We start from the raw sequence: 27,700 nt of genomic DNA, 5'->3' as shown, positions 1-27,700 counted from the left end.
GAATTTATAAGCGTTTAGAGTTGATAGTTTTAGATAGTAAAAACGATTTTCTTCCTTTATTAGGACGTAGTTGGTTGGACGTTTTCTATCCAAGCTGGAGAAAAGTTTTTGCTAATTCTTCTTTTGCTAACAATATTCGTTCATATGACAGTAAAGATAAAATAATTTCGGACATTAAAACACGTTTTCCCAATGTTTTCCTCAAAAATTTTTCTTCTCCGATTATAGGGTATGAGGCTGACTTAGTGTTGAAGGATGATTCACCGATATTTAAGAGAGCCTACGATGTTCCGTACAGATTACGAGAAAAAGTTTTAGAACATTTAGACATGTTAGAAAGGGAAAAGGTTATTACACCAATTAAGACTAGCGAGTGGGCTTCCCCTGTAGTTGTAGTGATGAAAAAGAATCAGGAGATCAGAATGGTTATTGACTGTAAGGTTTCCATTAATAAATTAATCATTCCAAACACATATCCTCTTCCCGTTACGCAGGACTTGTTCGCTAAACTGTCTGGTTGCAAAGTATTTTGTTCGCTGGATTTAGAAGGTGCATACACCCAGTTAGCTTTATCAGAAAAATCTAAGAAAATAATGGTAATAAATACCATAAAGGGACTGTTTACATACAATCGTTTGCCTCAGGGAGCGTCTTCTAGTGCTGCTATTTTTCAGCAGGTTATGGAGCAGGTTCTGGCAGAGTTAGACAATGTTTCTGTTTACTTAGACGATGTTCTAGTTGCAGGAGTTGATATGGAGGATTGTCGTAAGAAGCTTTATACAGTACTGGAAAGACTAAGCAATGCAAACATCAAAGTTAATTGGAGGAAATGTTCGTTTTTCGTGTCGAGTTTGCCTTATTTAGGGCATATTATATCTGACAATGGGTTGCTTCCAAGCCCAGATAAAGTGACTACATTTAACCAAGCTTCTACACCTAAAAATGTAACTGAGTTGAAAGCTTATTTGGGTCTCCTTAACTATTATGGCAAGTTTGTTCCGCATCTGTCTTCAAAACTGTTTTGTCTGTATCAATTACTCAAGAAAGATGTTAAATATGAATGGAGTAAAGAATGCGAACAGACTTTTATTAATAGCAAAGCTGCTTTATTGGATGCAAATATTTTAGAATATTATGATCCAAAAAAGCCAATCGTAGTTGTTTCAGATGCTTCAGGTTATGGATTGGGTGGAGTAATCGCACATGTGGTTAACGGTGTAGAAAAGCCAATTTGTTTTACTTCGTTTTCCTTGAATAAAGCACAGCGTTCTTATCCGATTCTGCATTTAGAGGCTTTGGCACTGGTAAGTACAGTTAAGAAATTCCACAAATTCCTTTATGGACAAAATTTCACGGTTTATACTGACCATAAGCCTCTAGTTGGAATTTTTGGAAAGACGGGTAAAAATGCTATTTATGTCACTAGGTTACAGCGGTATATTTTAGAGCTTTCTATCTATGACTTTACCATATGTTACAGACCATCAGCACAAATGGGTAACGCGGATTTCTGCTCTCGTTTTCCGCTTGAACAGGGTACTCCAGAAGAGTATGATAGGGAATTCGTAAAGAGCATAAATTTTACTCAGGAAGTTCCCATAGATTGCTCCAAGATAGCCAAGGAAACAAGTCGTGATGTGTTTTTACAAAGATTAATTGCTTATTACCAGAATGGTTGGCCTGAGAGAATAGACAAAGACTTGATGAATATTCACTCTAATAGACACGACCTGGAAGTGGTTGACGGGTGTCTAATTTTCCAGGATAGAGTTGTTATACCAAAATCGATGCAAGGAGATATTTTGAAATTGTTGCATGTAAATCATTCTGGTATGGTAAAGATGAAGCAAATGGCTCGTAGGTCTGTGTTCTGGTTTGGTATTAACGCTGCTATTGAAGCTTTCGTCCACGCCTGTGAACCGTGTAATAGAATGGCAGTAACACCCAAAGTAAGCACGCAAACTCACTGGCTTCCTTCGATTCGTCCGTTTAGTAGGATACACGCGGATTTTTTTTATTTTGGTCAAAAGGTATTTCTACTGATCGTTGACAGTTTTTCGAAATGGATCGAAGTAGAATGGATGAGGTTTGGAACAGACGCAAGCAAGGTTATTAAGAAATTCATTTCCTTTTTTGCCAGATTTGGTCTTCCGGATGTGGTGGTTACAGATGGCGGCCCACCATTTAATTCGGTTGCTTTTATTTCGTTTTTGGAAAGGCAAGGTATAGTTGTCATGAAAAGCCCTCCTTACAATCCTTCTAGTAACGGACAAGCCGAAAGGTCTGTCAGGATTGTAAAGGAGGTGTTCAAAAAATTCCTTTTTGATTCAGAGGTAAAGCGGATGGAAACGGAAGATCAAATTAATCTATTTTTGATGAATTATCGGAATTCTTGCTTGCCTAAAGATGGTAGTTTTCCATCGGAGAGGATTTTCAAATATACGCCAAAAATCCTATTGGATTTAATTAATCCAAAGAAAATAAATAAGCCAAAGAAAATTGACGATTTTATTGATGATAATAAATCAAAAATCTGTGATATTAGTAATAAGCAATCAGTTTCTGTTGACCCTATTGCTCGATTGAAATTGGGGGATATTATTTGGTACAAAAATCACAATATAAAAGACTGTTCAAGATGGGTTGAAGCTAAATTTGTAAAACAGTATTCTCCTACAATCTTCCAGATTTCTATTGGAAGCGTGGTGCTAAAGGCGCATCGAGAGCAATTGAGGGTCCCCAAAGTAACTAACTGTCGTCAGAATCTGACAGTTCCGTGCAGAAGGACCTGTAAGCGTGAAAGGACCAGGTCAGACGACGAACTCTTTCATTTCTCTGACACGATATCAAAGAATAAAGAAAAGAAAATCCGATACAATGATGGTTCAAGTAGCAAAGCGGGATCTTCGGTATTGCGACGATCTGACAGATTACGACAGCATAGAGACAACAGGAATTGAAAAGTGAAAAGTTTTTATTTGAGTTTTTTTTTTGGTGAGAGAAAAGATGTAATTTAAGAAAACGTGAAGAAGTTTTTATATAAAAAAAAAAGAAAAAGTTATATGTATGGTTATATAAAACAAATGTGAAAGGTGTCAATGGGCACAAGCTGAAAAGGAAAAACATTACTAATTGAAAATTATGTACAAACAAAGCATAAAGGTGTCAACGGGCACAATCTGAAAAACAAACATTTTATTAAACGAAAATTATGTATAAAGTAAAAGGTGTCAACGGGCACAATCTGAAAAAGAATATTTTATTGAGCAAATTTTATATACAAACAAGATGGAAAGGTGTCAAAGGACACAATCGAAAGTGAAATATAAATATTACAAATATTACTTACAAAATACAAAACTGTCAATGAATAAATGAAGTCAATGATTGTATATTAATTAGTTAAGTGAATAAAAATTTAGAATGTTAAGCGCAATCAAGTGGTTATACAAAACATGAAAATTATTAGCTATAAAATTGTAAATACTTAAAAAAAAAAAAAAATTTTGTATTCAAATTCTAAAAGAGGAAGAATTGTTATGTATAAGAAAAAGGCTCAGTAATAGCTAAGCCCATATCAGAGATGCAACAGCAGATTCAAATACTGCAACGAACACATGCAAATGAGTTTCAAATAAATACGGCTGAGCTGGCCTCAGAATCCGATGTTTAAGTTGATTGAACTTTAAGTACGGTCGTTAACCTGTTGATCCGAAATCTCCCTCAGTACAGTGTTCCGCGAGTGATAAGATATAAAAGTACCGTGGCCACCACAGGTCTAGAAGTATATCGCCGCCAGCTACAATTGTGACGTTTCAAGGTTGGACACATTCGTGAAAAAGGCTTTGAAGTTAGTTTTCAACAAGAGAAAGCTGGTCCAAACAAAGAACTGGCGCTTCCGATTCCTTCGCCTACCAAACTTGCCAGCGAAAAGCAAGATTACTAAGTCAAAGAAGACCATAACAAAGGCACCGAAAACTCCAAAGCCAAAAGAAGTTGTTCTAACAGAGAATGCGGTTAGAAAAAAGTTGCTGCCAAGCAGTAAATTTCTTCGATTTGTATTATTAACAGCTGGTAGAAAACAATCAGTTCTTTTAAGAACTACTGAATAAGTATATGAAGCAGTTGAATTGATTTTGCGAACGGCATCATTTTCGCGTTGTTTGGGTTACAAATAATAATCAGAGTTACGATTTTATCTCCCTGTCCGGATTCGGACGCGGCAAAAACTCGGCAGCAGCAGCAGCAGCGGTGGTAAAACTCGGCAGCAGCCGATTATTGTTTGGTGTGGAGTGGAAGTTACGCCGACCGTGTTGGATTCGAAACATCGATCTATTATTGTCAATTGCAAGGAAAATTGTCCAATCAATAAGTGCGCAATCGCTCATAAAAGTGCTATTTTAGCTTAAATCGTTTCGGTCTCTTCGGCGCACTTATTGCTTGGAAGATAACAAAAAAGTGCGCCGAAGATCGAAACGATTTAATGCAAAATAGCACTTTATGAGCGATATCGCACTTTGGATGGTACAATTTTACTTGCAATGGACAATAAGCGACTATAATAGAATATTATATAAGCTAGAAAACCCAAATTTTGGTCGCAGAAGCAGAAGGGTTTAAATTGGTGGAATGCCCATTTAAAGGACGAAAGTTGACAATGGACACTACGAGTCAGAAATTTGAGAATTAGAGATTAACAAACGGACCTTTTGAGGTCCACCATATAAATTAGCTGAAGAGTTGAAATTATGAATTTCTCACATGTAAGAACACAATTCTTTAATGCGCAACTTGTACATCTATATATGAAATTCATACAAAAATCACCGGCTTTAGTATTGGGAGACGAATTGCGCTGCATTCGTAGTCCTACTTCAAGCCTGCGCCCGTGCCACTAGGCATGGACCCTTGTACTTTTACTTTTAGCCAAGCTGGCCAAGAATTGTTTGCATCTGACGGTCAGTAATTCACCGACGGGGGCACTGTAGCGTATCTAGGCCTAATAACGAACGGCCGAATCGCAACCCAGAGGCACTGCGCACAAATAAAACTACGGATTAACGTCCAAACTGGCGTGGGACGAATTTTCACGACACTCTTCGATCGGTCCTTTGACCTTAAGCTAGTCCCCTTTGCGATTTCAACACTGGCTCACTAGCTACGGCTCGTACTGTTCGGGTAGGCTATCGGTGGGCTTAGCGTTCGCACGACACTGTGTTTGGCCTGATTCGGTGGGTCCCTTGACCTCGCGCACTGTATACCTTCGGGTTCACGGTCTAATTACAAGATCTCTCGCGCCGGCAGTTGCGGGTGCTTTTAACCATCCTCGGTCCGCTTTCCGCCCTGAACCCCCCTTGCATTTTATCCCGCTGCCCCGTTGTTTTTCCTACGGCTGCTGATGGTACTAAATCTATGACAATTTTTATCGTTTTATGTTGGTGTCCCGATCAAACTTTAACTGTATTATAATTTTAAAGTAACGTTGCATGCAAAATATTTATTTAATCTATCCCTAACCATAAAATTGAATCCTAAATAATATCAAGCAAAACTAAACTAACCAAAAAATATAGCATGCAACAAATAAATAACAAAAAAAAGGAAAATAATTTAAATAAATAACAGGGAAAACAATTTTTAATAAATAATATTCGAGGACACCAACCAATTGGGCTATTAAACATAAAATAAACGTCTCTCAAACATGCAAGCACAGAGAACTGACATTTATTTTACATTCAGACATTTACTTACAATATTTACAAAAAAATAACAATATAAATAAGGGTAATAATCAAGCTGGCCCAGTGACCAAAGGATTTTATTGTGACCGTGGCAAAGTATGGTCACACGTTGGCCCAATGTTGGATCCCGTATTTTGTCAAAAGTGTTTTAAAATCGGTGGAAAGAAATGTGGACGCGTTATCAGTGATGATATATTCCGGAATCGAATACCTTCGGAACCAAGATTCCTCGAGAATCTTGGTTACTAGTGTCGCGGAAATACGTTTCACTGGAACCAAGAGGCAATATTTAGAGAAGAGGTCCATTATTACGAGTAAGTGAATGTTCCCGTTTTTACTACGCGGAAGGGACTGTATAAAGTCCAGTGCGACTATTTGAAAAGGTTTGTATGTGATTCGCTGTTTACCGGGCTCGGGCATTTGGGACCGATTCGCGGGTTTATTTTGCTGACACAGGGAACATTTCCGGATATAGGTTTGTATGTCTGCGGCCATCCGGGGCCAAAAGTATTTCTTTTTTACGAAAGCTAACGTTTTCTCCGCCCCCAAGTGCATCTTATCATCATGTTCCTCTACCATGATTTTTTCTCTGGCTGATTCGGGCACGCATGTTTTCCACGAAAACCGGTAGTCGAGCAAATCATCCTTGACTGCCACTAATTTTTTTAAAATCCCCTGTTCGACTCGGAAATCTTTATATTTTTCCGGGTGGTCTTGAACTTTTCGTACCATTCCCGCATACCATCCTGGTTGATCGGAAACTTGTGCAATTTCTTCCACAGACCTAGATAAAGCGTCTGGAACATAATTTTCCGAACCTTTTCGGTGTACAATTTGCATGTCATGTCGTTGCAGGTCCATGCTCCAGCGACATAAACGTGAAGAGGTTCGCCAACTGCTCTTCATGATGTACGTTAGCGATGAAGCATCCGTGTAAACGGTAAACCTGGAACCTTCGACATAGCATCTGAATTTTTCAATTGCTTTAATCACGGCCAAGCCTTCTTTCTCGGTGGCGAAGTATCTTTGTTGCGTTTGCGATAATTTTTGGGAAAAGAAAGCGATGGGTTTTTCTGTGCCTTCATGCGTTTGCGTAAGAACTCCAGCTATAGCTGTGTCACTCGCATCGCAATGAATGGAAAACGGAAGTGTGAAATCAGGGTTTGTTAAAACCGGGGAGCAGATGAGTAGCTCCTTTATTTTATTAAACGAGAACTCCGCTTTATCGTTCCAAATTATAGTTTTGGGTTTACTCCTAAGAAGATCCGTTAGGGGTTGTGTAATTTCACTATAATCGGCTATGAAGCGCCTGTAATAATTACACATTCCTAAAAATCTCCTTAGGGCTCGGAGAGAATGGGGTCGCTCATAGTTTACTATGGCCGAAACGCGGTCTGGGTTGGGTCTCAGGCCTCCTCGCTCCAGAATATAGGCTAAATATGGCACTTCGGGCACACAAAAACGTGACTTATTTAAATTAATGGACAGGTTAGCCGCTCTAAGTCGTTCGGCTACCTCCTTCAAAAGTGCTAAATGTTCCTCAAATGTATTTGCGATGACGATAATGTCATCCAAATATACGAAAACGTTTGGCTCTAATTCGCCCCCTCCTAATACTCGGTCCATCAGACGCGAAAGCGTGGCTGGGCTGTTAACTAGACCAAATGGCATCCTCGTAAATTGAAATAGTCCCCTACCCAAGACCGAAAAGGCCGTATACTTACGGGATCTTGGGTGTAATGGAACTTGTAGAAAGGCTTAGGACAGATCTATGGTGGTAATATATTCAGCTGCCCCAAGTCAGCTTAAGATCCGATCGGCGTGAGGAAGCGGATATGAATCCCTCACTGTACGATCGTTGAGCTTGCGCGCGTCGAGGCATAAGCGTACCGAACCATCGGGTTTGTCTACAGGGACTAGGCGTAAAGCCCAGTCACTGTAGGACTTTTCGATGATTTTACGTTCTAGCATTCGATTCAGTTCCTCATTGATCTGTTCTTGTTTTTTCGGTGAATTCGGGAAGGGATTAATTCGTACTGGGGGAAGCTTTTTGGCTTCATCTGCCAGTTCAATTCTATGACTAATCCAGTTCGTTGTGTCTAGAGTCTCTTCTGCCACTTTGAATGATTGCTTCACTTTTTCTAGTTCTTTATTCTGTAAGCTGTTCAATCGTGATTCACATTCATCAGTAGGCTGTTCCGGTTCAGACGACTCATGTGTTTGTTCCTCATTTAATTCTGGTAGTTCGATTTGTGTTCTATCTATGATAGGTTTTATTTTAAATGATTCCCAAAAATTCATCCCTAGCAGAAGTCTTCTCTTCAAAGACGGAACGATCAAGGTTTGTATAATTTTAGTTTCATTTTCTAACGTAATTGGGAGGTGAACTAGTCCAATTACGGATAATTCCTTTCCGTTCGCATTTTTCGAATTCACATTCGCCGGGAAAATTTTCAAATTACATCTTTTTATCAGATTCATTGCATCGTTCCCTAATATACTTAGATGCGCTCCACTGTCCAGTAGGCCGACTAACGAAAGACCAAGGATGGATATTCGCACAAATGGTCTCTGGTCGTTATCGGGGTGTATGATAAATTCATTAATTTCATATTTGTTGGAATACATGTAATCGGAGGGTGAAACTTTAGATAAGCCAAACGTTAGTAAGATGTTATGGTGTTCGTATTCGTTGAGGGACTCTATGAGTGATTGACTGGCCTGCCTCCCTGGACAGTCTTGCTGGCGTTTTTTTTTTCGCAAAACGGGCAGCAATCAGTATCAACATTGTGAAAACCGCATCGCTGACAAAATTTATGTGGCGGTTTATCACATTCCCTAGCATGATGGCCTGCTAAGCGACAATTAAAGCAAATGCCTTCTTTGGGAATTTGATAACGATCCAATAAGGCGAACCAGCCGCAGGCTGAAAACCTCTCTAATATAGAATTAAAAAAAAAACGATCCAATAAAGCTTGTAATCCGCGTTGTGAAGCTGGGACTCTGTCAGTGGGACGACCCTGCTCCATATCACGGGGATGATTATGGTGACGGACATTCACGTTGTATGCTCGTTCTTCGGAATCGTTCGCGCGCGATTGGGAGTTATAGAAATTGCTAGTTTTAAACGATTCATTCTCGATTTTCGGTTTACTTTTTGGTCTCGTTCCAGTGTAAACTTCATTCACTTGAGTGGGTTGTCTACTACGCGGGTTAGTTTCGCTCGCGGGTGTTTGATATTTATACCAATACGTAGCGTGTAATCGTCGCCCGAAACGTTTGAGATCGGCTAGATTATCAACTTCGGCGGACACAGCGCGCATATTTCGAAAAACGATTTCGAACTTTTTACGTTCCGTTAACGGTTTGGTTAGGGAGTTAAAGATTTTTTGTATATCTAAAAGGAAATCTTGGAACCTTTCCCTGGGCCCTTGTTTTCTCGCGCTCGCGCGTGACTCACTCGAGTGGTCATGATCGGGACTAAGGAATTCCCGCTTGAGTTCTTCCTTTAGCTCGTCCCACGATCCGAAATCCTCGTTTTCGAAACCCGACATAAACCATGCTTTTGCTGCGCCGCTAAACAGATGAATTGCTGAACGGAACAATTCTCTATGTGACGTATTCTCCGACCGTGCATAAAATTCAACCTCTTTTAAAAACTTCATTAAACTTTGGCCATTATCTGACCCATCGTATTTGAGTTTCCACTCGGATACTGGCCTTCGTTTCCCGATGTTGGGCCTTATCACACGTTCGCGACGGTTAGAGTTACGGGTATACTTTCGCGGCTTCCAATGAGACCTGTCCGATGACCATCCCGATTCGGCATCGGCGAACTCTTCGGAGAATGATCTAATATTGTGCGAAGGTTGTTGTTCTGAATGCGAGTTTCTACCTATTTTACGCGATTCTCTTTTCGATTGTTCAACAACGGGAATCGTTCGCTTGGATATGTTATCAGTCGAACCGAAACGAAGCATTGTTTGTGGAGGCATATTTTGCAATTGTGTGGGATTGAACATCCACGGATATGGATTAAATGGCATTCCAAAAGGGTACCAATTGTAATTAGGAAAATTACCGTTATTATAATTCCTTTCTGTAGATTTCAAACTACGTTTTAAATGTTTCCCGGGAGTTCTAAAAACCATATTTTTTTCTTGGCTCTCTGAAGAAGACGAACGGTTTCTTTGGTTTGCTTGTGACTCGATAGCCAAATTTGCCATCGACTGGTTAATTTGTTTCGCTAATTCTGCTTGCCCTATCGCCGAAAACAAAGAGAAATGTATATTGTACGTAGGGTGATTGATCGTGGTTCGGCCTATTCTCATTGTTTCTCATAGCACCCATGGACTAATGCACGTATATCTACAAAATCACAATGTTTTTCGAAAAAAATTTAGAATGTTTAGGAAGAATAACTAAAGACGATTCTATTTCTTAATTTAGAAGAAACTTTAGAGGACCAGTTGAATTATAATTTGATTTCTAATGACAGTTAAATTATGATCCTGGTTCGGCCTATGTTGATCGTGGTTCGGCCCATCGATGATCTTGGTTCGGCCTATTCCAATAAAAAGTTTCTAAAGCGAATGTTTTTATATATTAATCAATTATAAATGGTATAAGCTTGCTTTTGGTGCCTAATAGAGTATCTTACTTCAATTTATCTACCTAGCAGTGTTAAATGAGCTTGTACATGGTCAATATTCTAACTATTTCGGGTTATATAAATCCAGACAATTTTTTACTTTCTTCGGAAGCATTACAAATAGTACAGATGTATTTTTGGGTAAATATACTATCTTTTTTCACTTTATCTACCTAGCAGTGTTAAATAAGCTTGTACATAGACAATAATGTGGTTATTTCATAAAAGATTAATTTAGATATAGTTTTTAACTTTCTCCTCCCAGTTGACCTCAAGGTACAACACTGATCTAACAAGCCAGGCGTCGCATGTTGTAATTTTGACTGGAAGAGGCTGTAATACTCAATAGGATCGAAGCACTAGCCTCGCAATTTTCCTGTATTCTAACACGTGCCTTCGAAGAAAGACAGAATTTACATTTAATTTCAGCATATTTTCCTCTGCTTTTATTCTGCTTTGATTTCACAACTGTGTTAACAAATAACCGGTCATACACCGACGTTAGTCGTTGGGTTTTCCCTAATTCAGGGACAACAAATAATGCTAAATTCCTATCGTTAAAACAATAGAAATTGGCGAACAGAAATACTTTTAAAAAATTCAATAGCATACTTTTATTAAAAATTATTTACAAGCGTCTTAGAACTCACGAAATAACGCGAACTAATTGGAAATGAATTCCTTTTAGTTCTACTATAATTTCTGCAGAAATTTGCCACGCTGATGAAGGTTGCAAGTCGTAACTGAAAAACGCGTATAAGTGACGTAGGTCAAATTATAGTAGAACCAAAAGGAATTCATTTCCAGCTTCGTAAGACTTTTATTGATTTTTCGGTGAGAGTTCCCACAATCATGAAATTTTTGTGGAAACTTTTTTCCAGATAATATTTTTCTGGATTGGTGAGTAAATTTGCTTACATTAGCATGAAAAAATATTTATTTTTCAATACCTGGCTCAACAGCTATGAATTTTTAAAACTCAATTAGAAATTACTCGATTTTCATGTACACCCCCATGAAAATCGAGTAATTTCTAATTGAGTTTTCTAGGAAAACACGATACCATGAATTTTTTAAATATTGTTTCATGCACAAGCCCTGAAGTCGTGTACAAGGTTACATAAAATTCTGAAACATTACAACTCAGTTTGTACTCTTTTTTGGAAAAAATACCGTCATATTTATTATTAAGGAAAACTCAATTTTAGGATGATAATAATTTTGTTTCTGAAATGCATGAAATAATAAAATATGGCATAAAACACAACATTTAGATTTAACACAAGTGATACGTGCAGCCAGAAATTGGTTAAAACGTGGGCGAAGCGCGGCGCCACTAGCGGTGATTTAGTGAAGCTGATAGGCCGAACCACGATCATTTGTAGGCCGAACTAAGATCAAAAAATTAAAATCGTATTTTCTCAATAAGTCGTAATCTCGCTTTTTGTTTGGAATAAAACGTTCCAATAATGGAAGAATATAGATGAATCTATGTTTTAAAATTGTTTTCAACCAATACTTCACAGACTAAAACACTTAATAGGTGTTTAAAAAGACAGCTTTGATGACGACGTTGGAAGCCGCTTTTACCTATGTTATACATTTAATTATTTGAGCTAGTTACATTAATTTTTATGGCAAATGAATGAAGGCAATGCATAGGAAAATATTATAAGCTGCTTATAAAATTATTTTACCTTTAAATCTGTAAATATTCAATGAATTATCGATGATTAAGCTAATGGGCCGAACCAGGATCAGTTTTTGCATAGGCCGAACCACGATCAATAACCCTACTACGAATGGTCGCTTGCAAACTCTCTAAATCCGCCAAATCTTCCTCGTCCTCTGCTTCCTCAGTCGCACGACTGACGCGCGCAAAATAATGAATTAACCGAGTTTTCAGACTTTCGCGGGTCACTTCATAACCGCTTCATTTAGACAAGCAATCAGCTATCTCTTTTATTTTACTATCGATTACCTTAATTTCTTTGTCCACCGACGAGTTTAAACGACTGAAATCGAAATCTTCAGTGTTTTTTCGTGTCCACAAAATAGGGTACTGTTTTCTACTCCCCGTACGGAAATTTTAAAAGCTATAAACAAATGTAATAAATGTAATAATCAATATATTCGTGGGTTTTTTGTGTTGGGCGCCAATTTGTAGCCCTTCAAACTGCTCAGCGGGAAGGGAAGGGAAGGGTAATTGTGCTAAAACGGATAGAAACGGTTGTGCGTCACGGCTATTCCTCAATACAGTAAGTGTTTCCGTCGCAAACAAAAACCGATGGAAATAAACCAACAATTAGGATAATATCACGATGAATAACGCTGCCAGAAACAAAATGATCGAGTTTATATTCAGGTCACACTTCAGGAGAAAAATAAACGACCAGGACTGAAACTCCTTTCGAGCTAGCAAACGAAATTTACAATCAAGGTGAAGATAAAATTAGAGGACGGTGACGCTGTTGGTAAAACTCTGGATTGTGTATACAACTTATCGGTTTATTTGCCCTTTCCCGACAATTTTGACTTAAATACTTGCTTCTCTAAGGCTGGTGGAACGACCTTCTCCTCTCAACGACGACGACGGTTTTTCCACACAAGACAATTTTGATGCTAATGTGGTCAAAGTGGCCTCGGCCACCGTAGCTTGACGGTACGTGGTATTGTTCTCGTCTGCAATGAGGGAATCAACAGCTACATAACCGAAAGCAAGGGTGTTCGAATTGCAGATAAATGTTGGGCTAGTTCAACAGGGAGGAGGCTTTTGCGGCGGGTACGGTCAGCAGTAAACGCCGGATGGTATTGCGACTCGGTCTGTACCAAACGATCCAACGGCCAAGAACACCGATTCACTCGCTCTGCGCCGAATGCTGACGGGCACGCAGGCTCACTGGGTACAGTTGCTAGCGCTGATGTTCTGCGCCTTAGCCTTAGTTTACTTTTGCACATTTTATAATTTGCTTAAAACTATTTTTACCTTTTTCTTCCTTGTATATCGGCACTATTACTTTTAGTATTCTTTTTATCCACGTTTGTTTATTCGTTACGTGTTTGTAAATTGTTCGCTTTTAGCTCTTTCTGTGTTTTTACCTTTGTTATAGTATCAGGTATCAGGTATCAGCATTTGTGGCTCGAGCAGCACGTTCTTCACAATCGTGTGGAAGATTTGTACCTTGCCCATCTTGCCCGTGTCATCATTTACCTGATGAGGACGGGAAGGAAAACAGAAGGAATAGGAAGGGGTGGATAGAGAATTTTACAAACACAAAAACACATAGATACCTAGTGATTACTGTACCCCCGAGGGGGTACTGTAAACTTTGGTAGTTATATTATCAATAGTACACCCCCTGGGGGGTATACACATGATAAATGAGAGCCCATTAGCTCAATACCGGTTTCGGTAAGAAACATCAAAATGTCTCGCAATGTCAGTTTCCTGAAATTCGATTCATTTAAGATATAAGATCCGAAGATCTTCTGACGTAATTGTACTACTGCAAGACAGTTGCAAATTACGTGATACGGTGATATAACTACGTGTACCGTAGTTGGATTCACATAAAACACAATAAAAGATTCAGCAAGCTGAATCATAGCCGTGTGATAATTAAGGTTCAAACACGCATCATGAACTCCAGGAAATTTCAAAAGCAGTTTCCACGCTCAAAAACCAAAGATATGTTCACGAAAATTTATCATGGTGTTCTGGCAGACGCAAAGAACAAAATGATAACTTTCCGCGAACACCCCCCATATTCCGAGCACGAGAACCGCCCTCGAAATCCCACAAATCAATTACGCATGCTTGAACCTTAAGTATGCAGTGACCGGTCAGTGAGCTGACAAGTACACTGCAATTTAACTTAAGGTGTTGCAAAAGAAATTTTGCCACCTTGTTACAAGGTTGATATCCACCGCTGAGCAGCATTTACACTTCTTCCCCCAAAATCACTGAAAGACATAGCAAACAGAATAGGGGTATCCACGTAGCGCCCGCTGCGTTGCGTATGCATGTATACACTGCCGCTACTCGCATAAAAGCTCCAACTCCATAGAAACTGGGACTGTAATGCGAATAACGGCAGTGCACACACGGAATACACCGTTTACGCAACACAGCAAGCGCCACGCGAACACCCCTAATATGTCTGTTAATATAGTCAATCAGCTGATAAGTTGAAAGAGCACTGACACTGCTGCTAGTGGAGTTACATGTACGGTAAATGCCATATTCACGCATTTTTCATTTGCGGACGAATTGAACCGTATCGAACTAGAACATCCACGTTCTTCGTTCTCTGTTCAGTTCGAACGCAATATTGTTTCACTGCCGCGCGCCGTGGAGAAATGGGACAGTAGTAACAATTGAAGCACTTCCCCCCACTAACAAAGCTGCCAGCAAGAGCCGTTCGTCAGACACCGTCCGATACAAGCGAATCGTTCGCTTGCATTCGTCCGATGTCGTTCGCACAGCTGGACTGATCACATTGTCAGATGGAGCAAGAAAGAGCGATAGATAAATGCATACTAATCCAGAGGGGTTCCAACAGAGTTGAGTCTGCAGGTCGCCCCGAGAGAATCACACATTTATCTTGTGTGTACAGCGTGCCACACTACTAAGAAGTGGCACGGTAGTAGGTATAGAGTTGCCGAAGAAACCGTTTTTCTTTACTAGCCCTAATGAGACTGAGTGCGCACGCGCTTGTGTGACTCAAGTGGGGGTGTTCAGAAAACAATGCTAAAGAGCAATTACAATTCATATTTTTTTTATTTATGACGAGTACCCGTCGGAATATGAAAAGGTTATAATTTACCTGAATTGGTGAATTGGAGGGGTAGACATACTTACTATCCTGGGACAATTTATAATCCTTACCCCTATTTAGGAAATCTTACCATTCAGAGCAACCATCTCTAGGTGAACGGACAATTCGCACTGGTGCGTAAGTAAAACAACATGCCATCTACTTACTACTGTTATGACGCGCCGTTCCATACTACACCATTGCGATTTCCGTCACGCAAGATTTGTTACTCTTTTGATTTAATTTCGACCACCAGAAAAACACTTTGCATAAATGTATTTGCTTTGGTATCCTGAAATTAGTATTCAATAATTTGCCCTTTGAATACACTCGGCACTCTTGGTGCTTTTGAACATATAAGATCACTTGGTTGAGAGATGTGCGAGAGGCACTAACACAACAGTATTTGCCTTTAGCGGCAATATGGAACACACTGAGAACACAATAAAAAGTCCCGCACTGATGGCGCCATGGCGGTAGCTTTCGTTTGATAGAAATCAGAACATTCTGATTCTATTTTGGGGCGCGTTACGAAAACATTTTAACGCGCGAAATTTTAGATTACGTTTTCGCGAACACTTGGCGTACCACAGCGGTACTTTAATTCCCCGTCTTCGCGACTAACGACACATCTAAACACGACGATGCAGACAGCACGTCCACCTCCAACGAGCTCTCAGCTCGAACTCTCCAGTCCAGTTATAGTATATAACAAAGGTTTAGAAATTGGTCGAAAAACACGAAACTGATCCGAGGCCCGGAGGGCCGAATCACATATACCAATCGATAGAGCTCGACGAACTGAGCAATGTCTGTGTGTGTATGTGTGTGTGCAGCTCATTTTCTATCGCATGTTTCTCGGATATGGCTGAACCGATTTATGCGTTATTAGTCTCATTTGAAAGGTATTATTGCCTAGTATATCACTATTGAATTGCTTCGTGGTCCGATGTTTCGTTTAAAAGTTATAAGCAAAAATGTGAAAACTACGTGACACGGTTTTCTCAGGAACCACACAACCGATTTCGATGATCTTAGTACCAAATGAAAGCTCTTCCTAAATTATAAAAATTTTCGGGAAGTTTTATCGAAAACAAATAAGTAGTTTAAAAGTTATGCTTAAAAACGTGTTTTGACAAGGTAATAATTATCGCCTGTTTCTCAGAGATGGCCAAGCCGATTTATGCGCTATTAGTCTCATTTGAAAGGTAATATAGCCGGATAGATCATTATTGAATGGTTTTTTGATTGGAATTTTAGTTTGAAAGTTATGAGCAATTGAAGTTACACGTTAAAATTTACAATACTTTATAGCGTTTTTAACCAAGATAATTTATCTAGTTTCAATTGTTTTAGTATTAAACGAAAGGTCTTAACACTGCAAATGTATTTACCAAATTTCATAAGGATTGGTTCTACTGGTCAAAAGATATTTAAAAATGATTGATGAAATTTATTCAAGAAAACCTTAATGACCAAACCTTTAATTGGACTAAACCTTTAAAACAGAATAATATAGTAAAAATGTGTAATTTTTCAACGGATGTTTGTTTGCAGCAGTTAATTAATACAATATAGCACATTTTCTTACACTTTTAGGGTGACCGTGAATCCACCTTAGGTGACACAAATTTTGGTTTTTTACATGCGTCCAAAAAAATAGCGTCTTCACAAAAATTCTAGAACACTAAAATAAGCAACTTTGCTGCATATAGTAACTATCTATCTCTTACTAGTTGCGAAATTTAATGATTTGTTTGAAGAAAGCACTTTAAAATCAAGCAAAGCAAAGCCATGGGTGTTACTGCGGGTAACGACGAAAAGTAAATCGGCGCATCCCCCGGCGCACTTGACGTCCGGGCTGGTGTGAATGTATGGTAGCGAGACGGTATAGAGGCGAACTGTCAGAACGAAGAGAGGCGATTATCATTATCTGTTTTGATTAAAAAGTAGCGTGAAACAGATTTGCAACGTAAATTACAATTTTTCTATATTTAAACTAAAATTCAATATCAAATACCCTATTACAGATTAAATTTGAGTACAATACACTAACCTGATTGTAAGGGGTTGAAGTGCCTAGTACGAGACTATTTGTAAGTTAATTCCTACTTAATTAATTCTGCATACCGTGTTGAAACCTAACCTAATAAAATTATAGCTTTGAGCTGATTTCATCGGAAACGGATGGAATTTGCTTCTGGGACTCCGAAACGCCAACCCCCACACTAACAATCTCAAAGAAATATTCAAATGAGTGCACAAGGATCATTCGTTCGCCAGACCCGGTCGAAAACTCGAGCGACCCGACAAGATCCAGCGGGCAGCGGCTCTCAACCATCCCGTGACAGTACACCAGTAATAGAGGCGGATGATGACGAATTCGAACCATCAGTGGTTGACATCGAGCACGGCGAGCATTTCGATTGCGCGGAATGTACACGGCCCAACAATGCGGAGTTGTATATGGTACAATGCGGAAAATGCGAGCGTTGGTACCATTTCTCCTGTGCGAAAGTGGACGTCAGTACAGCGCGATCCAGTGAATTCAGCTGTGTGAAGTGCGTTTCTCCGTCACGTACATGCTCTAGGACGGGAAAATCCAGCACGACGAGTTCCCGGAGATCAGCGATAGAGCGGGAGCTTCAGAAGTTGGAAGAAGAACGATGTTTGCGTGAGAAATTGGAGGAGGAAAGGTTGCAGAAAGAGAAATTACTGGTCGAGAAGGCGATGAATGAAAAACTTGAACGTGAGAAGGAGTACTTGGCTCGGAAGCATGAGCTGCTTCGCCAGCAGGATGAAGATGCGGGAAGTATCCGTAGCAGCCACAGCAGTCGAAGCCATGCAAGTAGCCGAAACAAAGTAGAAACCTGGTTCCACCAGCAAGCGATGCCCTGTACGACCGCAAGTGAACCAAATCAACAAGTTTCGGTTCGAAATGGGGAACCGGTTGGATCGTCGACACCTATCGAAGTCAGTGAAATCACCGATATAGATTCCGAGCGAGCGATGGTGGACGTCGTGCAAAAAGATGCTTTAAAGCAATCCGGTCAGCAGCAGCACCATACCGGTAGCTTACCGGATCTCCCCGTAGTCAACGTTCCACCGTTAAACCGATTGTTTGACATCAGCGGTCAGATTTCGAGTTCATCGAAAGTAGACGCGTTTCCAAAGATCGTCTCGAAGTTGATTAAAAAACCACTACCATACGAAGAATGGCAACGCGAGACAAGCGAGATGCGAAAGCATGCCGAGCAGCAGGAAGAAGAGCTCCGGCGGCGAGAACAGCGAGAGCAGGAGTTAGCAAGTCTGCTTAAGCATGCCGAGGAGAATCGAGAGCAGGATAGACACCGTATGGAAGGAATTTATCAGCAGCAACGTGAGAAAGAAGAGAAAGCGCTACAACTGCGAGACCAGCGAGAGCAGGAGTTGACCAACCTGTTAAAATATGCGGATGAACAGCGTAAACAAGACATGCAGCGACTGCAGCAGATCGAAGCCGACTTGAAGAAGCGGGATGAAGTCGATAAGCAGCACAGAAATAGGGAAATGAACCTAGTACAACGGATCAAACAGCTGGAACAGCAATGCCAAGCTGAGCGTTCGAAACGAGACGAAGAGAAGCAGAGGTTCCTGGCACAGGAGCAGAATCTTACCGAGGAGGTGCAACGACTGCGCATGAAGTGCGAACAACAATCGGCACAGCATGCAGCAGAACAGAGGAGGACAGTATCAGCACGACGTTCCAGAGGCGAACCAGCAAGGTGTAACTGTGAGTAACAACCCTCGAACGACTCACGACAAAGTAGACATAGTAGGGACACCCACCCAAACATTTTATGTACCTCCAAAGCCAGGATTGCCCCCTATTCCTTTTCTAATAGATCCATTAGGGACACGAAATGCCCCCATAGATGTAAATTATGGTCATGCAATGCAAAGTCCCACGTCCCATCAGTTGGCAGCAAGGCAAGTCATCACAAGAGAGCTTCCTGTCTTTAGCGGGGACCCTGTCGAGTGGCCGCTTTTTATCAGTAGTTATAACCATTCGACAGAGGCATGTGGTTATTCACTTTCTGAAAACTTGCTGCGTTTGCAACGGGCGCTGAAAGGTGCTGCGAAAGACGCCGTCAGCAGTTTTCTTCTACATCCGTCTACCGTGCCACAAGTGCTGTCTACCCTTCAGACATTGTACGGTAGGCCGGAGCAGATTGTTCATAACCTGGTGGCCAAAGTTCGAGCAACGACCGCACCCAGGGCGGATAAATTGGAGACGCTGATTCATTTCGGTTTGGCTGTGCAGAATTTGTGTGGTCATATGGAGGCTGTTGGAATGACGAATCACCTGTCTAACCCGATTCTCCTACAAGAACTGGTGGACAAGCTGCCGGCAAATATCAAATTTAGCTGGGCGCTACACCAAGTGGGTCTACCCGTAGTCGATTTAAAAGCTTTCAGCGAGTACATGCGGAACGTTACGGCCGCCACCAGTGGCGTTACAAACTTGTACGTTTCACCGAAGCCTCCGAAGGACGAGAAGCACGAAAAACCCAGGAATAAAGAACAGGCATTCCTGAATACGCATGATGCACACGAACGAAAAGAAGCATCAACCAACCCACCCGGCGAACGGCGAGAACATCACCAGAATAATATGAGCAAAAGACAAGAAGTAAGCAGGAATTGTCCTAAATGCAACGTTACCGGCCATACCACTGCGAGTTGTGCAGCTTTCAAGAGACTCTCGATAGACTGCCGGTGGAATTTTGTAAAGGACAACAAGCTATGTCGTCGCTGTCTCGTATCGCACATTCGCTGGCCATGCGAAGGCGAAGTTTGCGGAATCAATAACTGTCAGAAGCGACATCATCGTTTACTGCACAGCGAGCCGAAGTCGACCGGGAATTCCAGCGATGCTACCGTCACCATTCACCAGCTTCCGGTGTCATCAATTTTGTTCAAGATAATTCCTGTGACGTTGTACGGGAAGAATGGTGCTGCAGTGAACACCTACGCATTCTTGGATGACGGCTCGTCTGTGACTCTCGTAGAACAGGCGATTGCAGACCAACTCGGCCTGGACAGTCGAGCGCATTCCCTGTGCATCCATTGGACGAGTGGGATAAATAAGCAGATCGAGACTACTGTGCTGGAGAAGCTGAGCATATCGCAGCCAAACGGCAGAAGACGTTTCAAGCTATCCGAAGTATACACCGTCAAGAATCTAGGGCTACCGGAACAATCGCTGGATTTCGAGCAGCTGGCTAAGGAGTTCGCGCACCTACGACATCTACCGGTCAAGAGCTTTAAGAGAGCCGTTCCTGGACTACTAATCGGGCTGAGTAACTCACATCTGCTGACTACCACGAAGGTTCGTGAAGGAGGAAAAGATGAACCGATCGCTGCGAAGACTCGTGTTGGCTGGGTCGTAAGTGGCCGTGTACGAGGGGGAGAAGACAGTTTCCAGCACCGTCAAATGCTTATTTGTGCGGATACGACAGAACGCAATCTCCATGACTACGTGCAGGAGTTCTTCTCAGTAGAAAGCCTTGGAGTTGCCGTAGCTCCTAATCTGGAAGGAGCCGAAGACCAACGAGCACGTAGAATCCTCGAAGAGACGACAGTTCGGACAGAAAGCGGAAGGTTTGAAACCGGGCTGATCTGGGCGCAAGACGACATCGAATTCCCGGATAGCAGACCAATGGCCGAGCGCCGGTGGCGATGCCTGGAGAAGCGACTCGAGAAGGATATTCAGCTATATGAGAGCGTACGACAGCAGGTGGCAGATTTCGAGACGAAGGGGTACATCCACGTAGTAACTGAGGAAGAGATGGCAGGTTTCGATCCGCGACGTATCTGGTACCTTCCGTTAGGAGTGGTACAGAATCCGAACAAACCCGGACGGATACGAGTTATTTGGGATGCGGCCGCAAAAGTTAACGGTGTGTCCCTGAACATGATGCTCTTGAAGGGTCCGGATTTGTTGACTCCCCAGCTACATGTTACTTTCAAATTCCGCGAACGGGGAGTTACCTACTCCGGTGATATACAAGAAATGTTCTTGCAGCTCGGAGTCAGGAAGGAAGATCAAAGCGCACTCTTGTTCGTCTTCCGCAAGTCGTCAGACGAACCGCTGATCACGATGGCGTGCAATGTCGCTATCTTCGGAGCGACGTGTTCTCCGGCGCAGTCACAATATGTTAAAAACCTGAATGCTACGGAGAATGAGCAGGAATTCCCCAAGGCGGCAGATGCGATTAAGAATAAGCATTACGTCGACGACTATCTCGACAGCGTCGACACTGAAGAGGAAGCCGTCAGCCTAGCACTAGAAGTAGCTGAAGTACACCGGAAGGCAGGCTTTCGAATTCGCAACTGGGTTTCAAATCGATCCTCGGTCCTGCAAGCTATCGGAGAAGTGAGTCCCGCTGAAGTGAAAGACCTTTCGATGAATGGCCATCATGGTTTTGAACGTGTTCTCGGGCTGTCTTGGCTAACGATAGAAGATGTCTTCTGCTTCAAGTTCAATCTGCAAGATGATCTGAGATCGTTGATAGAAGGTGACACCGTGCCGACAAAGAGGATGATGCTGAGCTTCGTGATGAAAATCTACGATCCGTTGGGACTGGTTGGTTCGCTGGTGATTCAAGGGAAGATTCTGCTGCAGGATGTTTGGAGAGCTAAGCTGGACTGGGACGATCGCATACCCCAAGATCTGTTCGTACGGTGGAAGCAGTGGCTGCAAGTTCTGAAGGAGTTAGATAACATCCGAATTCCCCGGTGCTATTTTCCGGGATATGATCCTGCCTGTTTCGATAACCTGGAGATCCACATATTTGTGGACGGTAGTGAGCAAGCCTACTCTGCAGCGGCGTACTTCCGTGTTCGCGACCAAGGAGAAATTCGCTGCGCCCTGGTTTCCTCCAAGACGAAGGTAGCTCCACTACAGCAGACTTCAGTTCCTCGACTGGAATTGCAGGCAGCCGTGATTGGTGCTCGCTTACGCAAGACAATCGAAGAAGGTCATTCGGTACAGATCAAACGCACATACTTCTGGAGCGATTCTAGCACTGTAATCTCATGGATCAAATCGGATACGCGCAGATACCGGCAGTACGTGGCGTTTAGAGTTAACGAGATCCTATCCCTGTCAAAACCCGACGAATGGCGATGGCTGGGAACGAAAGTAAATGTCGCCGATGAAGCGACGAAGTGGGGTAAAGGTCCGAACTGCAAGTCCGACAGTCGATGGATGCGTGGACCCGCCTTCTTGTACCAAGAGGAGAGCGATTGGCCGGTGGATAAGTTCGCGACAATGAGCGGCCCCGAAGAAGAGCTGCGACCGGCGTACGTCTGTAGTCATTTCCTATCAGCGCAATTGATCGATGTGTCACGTTTTTCGAAATACGAGCGACTGTTACGAAGCATGGCGTATGTGTACCGGTTCACTGGGAAGTTGTTGCAACGAATCGGAAAACGACCGAAGATCGACGAAGATAATGTCAGCAGTGAAGATTTGCAGAATGCAGAGGTGTGTCTTTGCCGGATCGCACAATCAGAATGTTATGCGGATGAGGTAGCTACGATGAATCGCAACGTACGCTTACCACCGGAGTACCGTAAAGCTTTAAGCCGCAGCAGTTCGATAGCGACTCTCTCTCCGATGTTGGACGATCGAGGTGTGTTGCGCGTGGATGGTCGCATTGCAACGGCAGATTGCGTGGAATACGATACGAAGTTCCCGATAATCTTGCCCAAGCGTCACCCGATCACCAACTTGCTGCTGAATTGGTACCATCGAAAATTTCGTCACGGCAACAATGAAACGGTGGCGAACGAAATTCGTCAGAAGTTTACTATTCCGAATTTGAGAGCGCAGATCCGGTCAACGGAAAAGCGATGTGAGTGGTGTCGCGTGTACAAGGCCACCCCTGTAGTTCCAAAGATGAGTCCCGTTTCTTGGTTCCGCACCACCCCTTTCGTTCGTCCGTTTACCTTCACAGGGATCGACTACTTTGGACCGTATCTGGTGAAAGTCGGTCGTAGTGCTGTTAAACGCTGGGTAGCGATCTTCACGTGCCTGACCATCCGAGCTATACACCTGGAGGCAGTGCACAGCTTAACAACCGACTCGTGTAAGAAGGCAGTTCGGCGGTTCGTCGCTCGGAGAGGCGCGCCGAAAGAGGTGTATACAGATAACGGGACAAATTTCGTAGGCGCCAGTAGAGAGCTTGAGCAGGAGTTGCGGGACATCAACCGAGCCCTGGGTAGCACTTTCACGGACATCGATACTCTATGGCGGTTCAACCCACCGTCCGCTCCGCATATGGGTGGATGCTGGGAGCGGATGGTGCGTTCGGTAAAGACGGCGCTGGGAACACTGCCCACGTCGCAGAAGTTAGACGACGAATCGCTCGTGACATATCTAGCCGAAGCTGAGCACATGATAAATTCTAGACCGTTGACGTATCTACCGCTGGACAGCGCGCAGCAGCAGTCGTTAACTCCCAACGATTTCCTGATGCTCAGCTCTAGTGGTGTACGCCAGCCAGTAAAAGCGCCGGCTAATGTCGGAAAAACGATGAAGGATAGTTGGGGACTGATGCAGCAGAGCCTGGATTCGTTCTGGAATCGTTGGATTACCGAGTACTTGCCGATCCTAACTCGGCGGTCCAAGTGGTTCTGCGATGTGCCACCGATCAAGGAAGGAGCGTTAGTGATGGTAGCCGATGGGAAAGTTCGGAACCTGTGGATTCGAGGTCGAGTAAACCGAATCTACCCTGGGAAAGACGGAGTTGTGCGTCGGGCGGACGTGGAAACAGCTACCGGCATGTTGAAAAGTAGAGCAGTTTGCAACCTAGCGGTTCTGGATGTGAGCGATCCTGACGGAGCGAGTCGCGAAGGACAAAACAACGGCGAATTTGGTGCCGTACGGCACGAGGGGGAGGATGTTACTGTGGGTAACGACGAAAAGTAAATCGGCGCACTTGACGTCCGGGCTGGTGTGAATGTATGGTAGCGAGACGGTATAGAGGCGAACTGTCAGAACGAAGAGAGGCGATTATCATTATCTGTTTTGATTAAAAAGTAGCGTGAAACAGATTTGCAACGTAAATTACAATTTTTCTATATTTAAACTAAAATTCAATATCAAATACCCTATTACAGATTAAATTTGAGTACAATACACTAACCTGATTGTAAGGGGTTGAAGTGCCTAGTACGAGACTATTTGTAAGTTAATTCCTACTTAATTAATTCTGCATACCGTGTTGAAACCTAACCTAATAAAATTATAGCTTTGAGCTGATTTCATCGGAAACGGATGGAATTTGCTTCTGGGACTCCGAAACGCCAACCCCCACACTAACAATGGGTGTAAACGTCCTTCAGAACTTTAACCGGAAAGCATTCAGATTCACAACATGCACGAAGCATTACGACTAAACTGAGGGATTCCTATGTCATCAAAAAAATTTCTCATAGGTCCACCATCTTTCAAATCATCATTTCAAATCAATCTCGAAAAGCCACCCTTCTTTATCGACAGACTTCGCAGCCGATTATTAGAGTACAGGAAAATTACGGGGCTAGGGCAAAGATCCTATTAACTCTGTAGCGACACCGACAAGTCGAGATTCGAACATACAATGACTGGCTTGTTAGGCTAGCATTGTAGCCCGAAGCTAACAGCCACTTTAAAATCAGTTCTGCTCAAAAATTCTGTACACGATGTTTTTATTGCTTTCCTATATTCTATAAAGTAATTTAGTAGGTTAAAATACACTCTGAAAATTGTTTATCGCTATAATGCATATGGATGATAACTAGCACAGCGTTAACAAACAGTTGAATTAAATTCCGACGACGTGTCGATTTCTTTATGATCATTTCCAGCTCAAAACGCTAAAAAAAGCCAGTTTTTACTCGACTATTTTCGATTGGAATTGGAATTTGAATGTGAAAATAGTTTCTTTCTAAACCTAGTATTTGACGAGCAGCATTCCAAAAGGTCCAATGTGCAAATGAGAGATTCTCTTTGCGACTCGTCTCTTACGGTTATTACCCAGGTAACCAATAAGCAGTAAATCAGTCGTTTATTAGCATCCCTGGCATTTTATACTGCAGGTTGTTGTTTATCAGCTTTTTGACTGCATAACTGTTGTAAATTGGCATCCACAATTCTCTTTAAATTCTTCTTGTTGGTAACTAGCTGCAAATAAGCATTGTCAGCACTATAAGAGGGCTAGCAGTAAAGTAGCCGCATATTTTGCCAAAATAGAATTTAAGTAGCATTTAAGGCAACTTAAATGCTTATTGGCTTGCTTTTAAATTGCATTGGAAATGCTTATTGGTTACCTGGGTACGGCGGCATAAATGCACTTGAATGCATCTATTTTGCATGAAACGGTTACTGGTGATATTGGAAAGATTATCCTTTAGAATAATTGGGTTGAAATGTATTTATGCCGTCGTAATAAGCATAAGAGAAGAAACGCAAAGAGAATCTCTCATTTGCACATTGGACCTTTTGACATGTTGGTCGAGATTTCCAGGTTTATCTGCAAGTAAAAAATAAAAAGGTTTGACAAAACGGGTCTTTTTTTTAAAAGGAAGTACTACCACTAATCGTACCACTAATGGAGGTATCAATCGGCACCAAATTTAAGATTTTTGCTTTCTGACCTAAAATGAACAATCTGACAAAATTTGGTTCAAATCCGTGAAAGTCGATTACACGGTTATCGGATACTTTGCATGTGTTGACTCCAATAGATAATTTTGAGATTTCACATCTGAATAACTTGAGAACGGCTGGGCCTAAGAAACAGTTTATATAAGAATTTAGTTCAAAGTGATGCGTATATAATTTGACTGTCAGTTTTATGAAAATTACAAATTCAAATAGAAATCAAAAATAATATTTTAACTGAAAATGCCTATGTCAAATGACATATAAGATGGTATAACAAAGGTTCTTTTCACCACTAGGTGGATTAAATCAGGTTTTATAGCTTAACACTAGAATATACAATAGATTTTACAATAGACTTTTTACTTTCCACAATACACTTTTTTTAACCACTTGACAATTACCTAGTTTAGTCCTTTTAACTTTACACAACACACGACAAAATCTTCGTTTTTATCTCACCGACAATAATCAAATAGATATATATCTTTTTAAAATAGTAACGGACAAAACGATTCTCGCGCACTATTATCGTTTACTTTTCCAAACATCAAATGATATGTTTATTGAGCCTGAGCCCTTTTATAAGTTCGGTCAGTTAAAAATTGAATCTTTAAAAGTTTTTCAATTTTTAACAATCTCTTGTCCTGGCAACCATTATTTACTGTATAATACCCTATGGCTCTGAATACCTTGGTTGTGTTTCTCATGGTATCTGTGGGCAACCCTGTAGGGGGGGGACCCCTCCGTCTATCGGGGACGTGGAGGGTTATCCCACTTACAGAGGAATCTTCTGGTTGTATTTGAAAAGGCCTTCCCGAGAGAGTTACCCATCCGTCCCAGACGAGACACGCCAGGCGTGGAGGGATATAATTCACCCAGTCGATCGCATCACCGTTTCTCTGGCAGATAATTGAGAAAGCTTTCCGAAGTGAGCGATCCGTCCGTCCCGGTCGCGATGCGACAGACTTGGAGGGATATCGCTCACCTCGTTGACTGCTAACTCAAACCTGTTGAACTATGCCAGAGAGAGCTTTCCTGAGTGAGTGACCCGTCCGCCCCTCGCAAAGCGAGAGACTTGGAGGGTTATCACCCACTCAGTAGACAGCGTACTCAGGTTGTTTTAGATATGACCGAACAAGTTTTCCCGTGTGAGTGACCGCTCCACCTAAAGAAACTGACTAAAGAATTGACAGGTAACTCATTTTCAGTTCGTCGAAACCAAGTGCGCATGAATCTCGATGAAACCTTCTGAATCTTTTGCTCGAAAACTTGCGGAGTATCAGTCGATCAACGCGGGAGAAAATATTGACTGCAAGCAAACGGCAACAAATATCATCGTAGCATCACGAAATCGATCCGTGCTGCCTAACGAACACACCAGGCAATCAAATTTGTATCGTACAGTTCATAAAATCGCCTAAATGTTGAACTCGAAAAAATATTGTTCGAACTTTTCCTAGCAACTTTGAACAGAGTCACGCACAACAATCATCGTTGAGCAAATCAGGTTTAATGATGACAGGAGGCCGTGAGTGACTGAGCTCCAGTGTCTTTTCTTTAGTCAGTTTCTTTAGCTCCACCCGAAGGTTTGGAGCGCTATCAATCACACAGTCGACAGCTTGCTCAGAGATGGACTTAGGAAATTTGGATTGGGAATTATGAGCAGATTGAAAAAAAAAATCAGAGGGGTTGTGTACAAGACACGACCGCATATATAGGTGACGCAAGATTACGTAAGTCTCTTTGTAGTGATAGTAGCATGTGTTCATGCTTGTAATGATTCGATTCTTCA

At 41.9% G+C, this 27,700-nt stretch overlaps 1 protein-coding gene across 1 annotated transcript; it reads left to right on the top strand.

Moving 5' to 3' along the window:
* The first annotated feature begins 19,146 nt into the window (after positions 1-19,146).
* On the top strand, positions 19,147-24,189 carry LOC128745887 (uncharacterized). The gene has a single exon (XM_053842954.1). The coding sequence runs from the start codon at positions 19,147-19,149 to the stop codon at positions 24,187-24,189; it is 5,043 nt and encodes a 1,680-aa protein (XP_053698929.1).
* Positions 24,190-27,700: the final 3,511 nt, after the last annotated feature.

This window comes from Sabethes cyaneus, chromosome 1, assembly GCF_943734655.1.
Source record: "Sabethes cyaneus chromosome 1, idSabCyanKW18_F2, whole genome shotgun sequence".
Lineage (NCBI taxonomy): Eukaryota > Metazoa > Arthropoda > Insecta > Diptera > Culicidae > Sabethes > Sabethes cyaneus.
Note: the sequence above shows the minus strand (reverse complement) of the source record. Positions and strands in the feature narration are given on the sequence as shown.